The sequence below is a fragment of the Nesoenas mayeri genome, assembly GCF_963082525.1.
Source record: "Nesoenas mayeri genome assembly, chromosome: 12".
In the NCBI taxonomy this organism is placed as follows: Eukaryota; Metazoa; Chordata; class Aves; order Columbiformes; family Columbidae; genus Nesoenas; species Nesoenas mayeri.
Genome location: NC_137547.1, coordinates 12,443,970 through 12,449,958, shown reverse-complemented (window position 1 = coordinate 12,449,958; position 5,989 = coordinate 12,443,970). Strand labels below are relative to the sequence as shown.

Genomic DNA, 5,989 nt, shown 5'->3' with positions numbered 1-5,989 from the left:
CATCTGTGGAAAAACAGAGACCAGGCAGCGCTTATACGGGGGGAAAAATACTTAAAAATAACAACTGTGGTAAACTAGTATCTTTGGGATTTGATCAGTAACTGCCTTAGCTTTAAAATAAACTAACAAAAAACTCGCCCTACTACAACAATTAAGGCAACTCGAACTGATTTCACCTCACCTGCCAGTCAGAGTCCAGCGCCAGGGCTCGAACACACGACCGACGGGGCGGCTCCGGCTCCTCAGGGACCGCGCTCGGCACGCGCTGCCGCTCCGCGGCGTCACTTCCGCTGCTCCATAGCAACGGCGGCGGCCCGGCCATGGTAATGGTGCCGCTCCCGTCGGCCCAGCCGCGGGACGGAGAACGGGGAGACCGGCTGGGGCGGGGGGAGGCGGAGGGCAGAGCCCCGGGGCTGATTTGGGGAACAGCGACCCCGCGGCCTCCTCACAGGGGCCGCGCTGGCCGTTGAGCGGGAGCTGGGGGGCTGTGGTGTCCCCCCCTTGATGTCCCTCCCTCGTGTCCCCTTACCCTGATTTCCCGCCTCTGGTGTCTCCCCCGGTCCCCTCTCTCCGCACAGGCTGAGGTGGAGGAAACCCTCAAGAGGATTCAAAGCCACAAAGGGGTTATCGCGACCATGGTTATAAACGCCGAAGGTAAAGTGTCCTCTGCTTTCTCCAAGGGACACACTTGGTAGCGGCAACGAGTGTGGTAACTCTTAAACACAGAATTGCAGATTTTGAGGTGTTAACACACTCCACTTACAGTGTTTTACAAAGGTGTCATGATTTCCAAGAAATGAGCATTTCATCTTAAGACGTGAACGTCTGCAAGTAAAGAGCCCTGACGAGTCTTCTCTGAAGAGCTTCAATAACACAATGATCCTTTTTGAGCCTGCAGACTGACACATTTCTCAAGGCAAAATCACCAGCACAATCTAATGGAAGAATAACCCCGTTTTCTTCCGTTCACAGTATTGCTCAGGGTTGCCCTCCCGCTCGGCGGTGCTGCTGCAGTGCCTCTTCACCTGTGGTAGCTCCGCAGCACTGAGGGCAAGCTCACATACAGCTGTGCACTGTTAAGACAACAGCATAGTTTTTAAAAGGCTGGTTTGGCTTTCTTCTGCCTCAATTTTGATTTGCAAAGCAGGAAGAACATTCCACTTCCCTTTTTCACATGTTAGACTATTCACAGCAAGGTATAAAGTCCCCCCAGGTCCTGTTCAAACTTCCTCACCAAACTGTAGAACACGTGGCCAGAATGAGGCCAACAAACAAGACTAGCGCAGGAATTTTGGGGCTAGTTTATCATTTAGAAATGTTTTGACACCAGATGCGAATGTGAGACAGTCTGTACTCTGTGAAGATGTATTCAATGTACCACAAAGATGCATTCCACAAACTAAACCTCAATGTAGGTGTGTAGTTGCAAGATTTTTTAACATCTCCAAATAGCCATAGTTAGCATTGGTCAATCTAGTTGCTTCAAATCTTTCTGTAAAAAATGAAATTTAATTTTTCTCTATCTTGAAACATTTAAAATGAGTATACAACTCAAATTAATCACAGTAAAAATACTCAAAACAGTGGTGCAGTAAGTGAGGTTTCTTAGGCTGTTTAGGTTCCCTAAAAAGGTGAAACCTTCTGTTCTTCACTAACATAAGCAGTTGTCTTTTACTAAGGTTTTTGTAATAGGTGTAGGTACACTTAGGTGTAATAGTGTGCAGGGGAAATAGCAAGATAAAGATTCCTGATACAAATACTGCCTGTTATTTATTTTAATGCTCAAAGCTGATTTGTTCACTGAAACACTATGCCAAGTGTACATAGTTTATTTGGAAAATCTCATAGACTGTTGCTATCCTTCACCATTGAGAAGGATCACAGCACAGCATTTCTAATGAAGGATTTATTTGCCTGTCTCTAATTTGGGTGGTAGAGGCGAAGAGAATTTGTCCTAAAGTAAGCATAGCTTAGCTTTAATCTAAGTATGTCACTAGTGTCAACTCATTTTCACATTATTAGACCTTGGAGGATCATTTAACATTTACCGTTTTCATTAGAAGTGCTGTATTTGTTGAAGGAATCATTTAGATACAAGGTCATACAAACTTGACATTAATTCATGGCTGCTTTTAAGTGACTTACTATTTAATGCTGTGATTATATAGATATTCTCATGCTAATGTAGTGCTTGGGAACACCTGTGTGTTCCATTAAAACATTGGTTTCAATCTCTGTGTAATAAACATCAGACTACACATCCTACCAATGCAGAATTATTTCTCAAATGATGACACAGATTTCAAGTGATTCAAATAAAGCTTTTCTAGGACAATTACGGAACAGTCTAGTATCTGAGATGGTTCTATTATTTCTTTTGCTCCCTTGCCTCTAATTCTTTACCTGGCATTCACTATTCTTACATTCTAATTCTTCTTTCATAATCAAACTCTTCAACTTAAGTGCTATTGCTCTACTTACGTATTCCCATCCTGTCCACCTGGAAGATGCCATACAAATGTATGCAAAGAGAAAACTGCTTTGCTGGCTTGTAATATATTGTCTTTGTTAGTAGGTCAAATAAATTTTTTATTAGTGAAATGAGCTTATTAAAGCAAAACACTTTTACACGTTCATGATTACTGTGAACCCTGTTTTTAGTTTCAGCTGATAGTCTATTAATATAAAAAGCGGGATTTGGCAATGCATGGAAAACAATGATTCATTAAATCATCAAAAATTAATCTTTACTTATGTGTTCACATTTTCCATAGTTGGGATCAATACACTGTGTACTACCAATTGTCAGTTTTTGCTGGTAATTGGAAGGGCCTGTTCCAGGAGTGGTTTTGCTGGCCACATGCAAACATGCCGCTTCTGCCCTTGGGCTGTTTTTGGTATTTCACTGACAATGTGTAATTTCTATCACTGCACATGCTGAATGCTACAGTTAAAGTGTGGGTTGCATTCTTGCAGCCAAGATACAAACTCGGTGACGGTGTTTAAGCTGATGAGGCACCGTAACTGGTTAAGCGCTACAGAATGGAATTGGATGGGTATTTTAGACCCTTAAACAGCAATTAGGCTCCTTCTAAAGTTTCATAAGGCAACTCAGTGTTTAATTGCCACTGATTAATATAAGTTATACTTTTAAAGGTACGTAGATACCTGAAATCAATGTAACTCCTTTCTGCTACAAAACAGAAAAAAAAAATTAAATGCTTGTTTTTTCTCTTATGATCTGCTGTAGATGAAAAATATGCAACTTAGCAGAATGATTATTAGAAAATTATTTGTTTGCAGGAATTCCGGTACGAACAAATCTTGATAACTCTACAACAGTCCAGTATGCAGGTCTTCTTCATCAGCTCACCACAAAAGCTAGGAGCACAGTGAGAGATCTTGATCCTCAGAATGATCTCACCTTTCTTAGGATCAGATCAAAGAAACACGAAATTATGGTTGCTCCAGGTAATATTTCTATGAAAAGAACAACAGTATTGTATGTCCTTTTAAGTCTCTTTTAATTCTTCATGAATAAGGTTACAGTAGAAAATGCATTTTGAAAATGAGTATATGAAAAGATAAGCATATATTCACCATGTAACCAGATGTGTTAGGATTTTAATATACAGAGTTTATAGTGTTCAAGCTTGGAGGTAACCAAACAAGTCTGATCTGATTAATGGTCTGGCTTCTGTGGGTTTCCACAAAGAAAAACTGGACAAATACATGTATCAAATACTGTGTGTGTATATAGTGTTAAAGGTAGCAGATCCATTTTAGCTCCAGACAGATACAAAAAATGGTTTGTTTCTAAAAATTTTTTTTCCCCCTGGTATGTTATCATGACTTCCTAGCCATAGGTGGGATTTGTGTCACAGATCAATGTGTAGTATTATCACCAACATTATTTGCCTTAAAATAACCAGGGAAATGTAGCAACCTGTTTCACACTCATGTTAAATACAAACACATGTTAATTTGTTAGTTGTGTCTCTAAAACAAGGCCGGATGAGCTGTGGTCAGCAATAGAAGGTGCATCAGGCAAAGTGGAAGTGACTGGATGGGGCTGAGATCCTGATGGGTGCGCTGGCTAATTGAGAGATTTATGGGATGCGGGATTTGGACAGAAATCAGGAAGCTTCAGGGATGTCCTGAGCACAGCCCTGGGCAGGATGTGGGCTGTGAGCTGGCAGTGAGGGACAGCTGCCACCGGTCATCCTCCAACGCTGATCTCACAGCAAACGTAGCGCCGAGGTGCTGCACTGGCTGTGCGGTACCTCGCCTCGCTGGAATTATTTATGATGCTGCTATGAAACCAGTGTTTGCGAAAGAAATCTGGCACTGTCATTACGTGTGAAGATTAGTCATCAGATGATACTAAGATTAAAACTTTAGTTTGGTTTCTATTTTGGAGCATAAAGCTAATGCATTTTTTAAATCATGTTTTTTGCTCATTGATTTAAAAGGACACACTCTACTCTTATTTTGCATTTGCCCTTCGCTTACTTTTGAGCTGACTTTTTGACTAGTAACCATTAAAGCAGGTTGACCTGAAAATAAGTGGTATAAAATATGAAGCTCTTTTGCTAACAGGGAAGATCAGTTGTTCAAAGGCTTGATTGTATTTTAATATAATAGAAGGTGGCAAATGAACCACGTGTGATTTATATTCAGTTGCTTTTGGATGAAAGTGCCGATGCAGGAGCGCAGCTTCTTAACTGTCCAAAGCTGATATGATCCTGCTGAATTCACTGGATACTTTCAATAACTGTTTCATTTAAAAGAGATAATGTTAAATAGCTATCCAACTGCATTGTTTCCAAAACTTCCCCAGGCTTTTAGAATTGGTAGGCGAAGCCTGGCATGCTTAGAATTTATTCAGAGTAGAAGTCTATTCAAATATCTTCTGCTTTTTTCATGTCTAAATGGGGCTCCCAATTTTGAATAAACTAGTTAGCAAACTGAAATAAGTTCCCTGCACCTGCAAAATAGACTGCAGATGTCAAAAGTTTTTTATTATAACAAGTGTTAGCTTCCAGGTGCTTATCTTGTGACTTTTTTCATCTTGTTTAAACATCTTTACGGCTTCTTGAAAGCAAACCTAACTGCTTACTGAAATAGTTTTCATATGATATAGTAAAGCTTTATGACACAGATTTTTTTTATTTGTAATCTGAGATTTTTGTACAAAGTGCTTACACTTTCTGAATGTTTTTTATATAAATGTCATTGCTTTTGCTTATGTTTAATAAACAAAATGTTGGAGAAGAATAGATGAATAAAGAATATTTATCAGGAAATAAGATAAACATATTTTAACTAAACATTTTTATATCTTTTTGCAGATAAAGAGTATCTCCTGATTGTTGTTCAGAACCCATGCGAATAGTCCCACTATGGCAATATTTTTAGATGGTGACATAGTTCTACTGGTTAAACTACTATTACTTGTTGATATTTAAGTTCAAACATAGCACGAAGTAATTTTACATATAGTGTAACTGTCATGACTGAAATTTAACGTTTTCAGTTGTAGCTGTATCAATTTGTGTTTGAGCAAATCCTAATGCATATATCAAAATATTGTGTGTTTATCTTGATACTCAAAAGAGCAATAATAAAACAAAATGCTTCAAACCCTTGTTGATGAATGCTCAAGCTATTCTTGCAATTAAATAATTCTCTTTAGGTTTCTAACATCATGTTGGAGGATAAATCATACCTCATGGGAAGCTGTAGATCATGTGTGTACCTACAGGTATAAACATGTCCCTCTGAACTAGAGTAACCACAGTTACACGTACCAAAGAATACAAATGTAGTTCACATCCGTCATGATGGACTAGATACTGCCCTGTCTTTACCCCCTGCTTTTTAAGTTTTCTAAGGGAAGACAAGTGAAAGAAAAGCGATCTTTTATTATTTCCCAATTTCTACGGATGGAAACAATAGCTTCATTTAATATTTACAGTACTGGGAATTT

The 5,989-nt window shown here is 39.3% G+C and overlaps 1 protein-coding gene across 1 annotated transcript; it reads left to right on the top strand.

Moving 5' to 3' along the window:
* Nucleotides 1–320: 320 nt before the first annotated feature.
* On the top strand, nt 321–5,395 carry DYNLRB2 (dynein light chain roadblock-type 2; the record flags this gene model as incomplete). Its single annotated transcript, XM_080352006.1, has 4 exons — nt 321–329; nt 579–654; nt 3,304–3,471; nt 5,352–5,395. The coding sequence occupies 4 exons, from the start codon at nt 321–323 to the stop codon at nt 5,393–5,395; spliced, it is 297 nt and encodes a 98-aa protein (XP_080208132.1).
* Nucleotides 5,396–5,989: the final 594 nt, after the last annotated feature.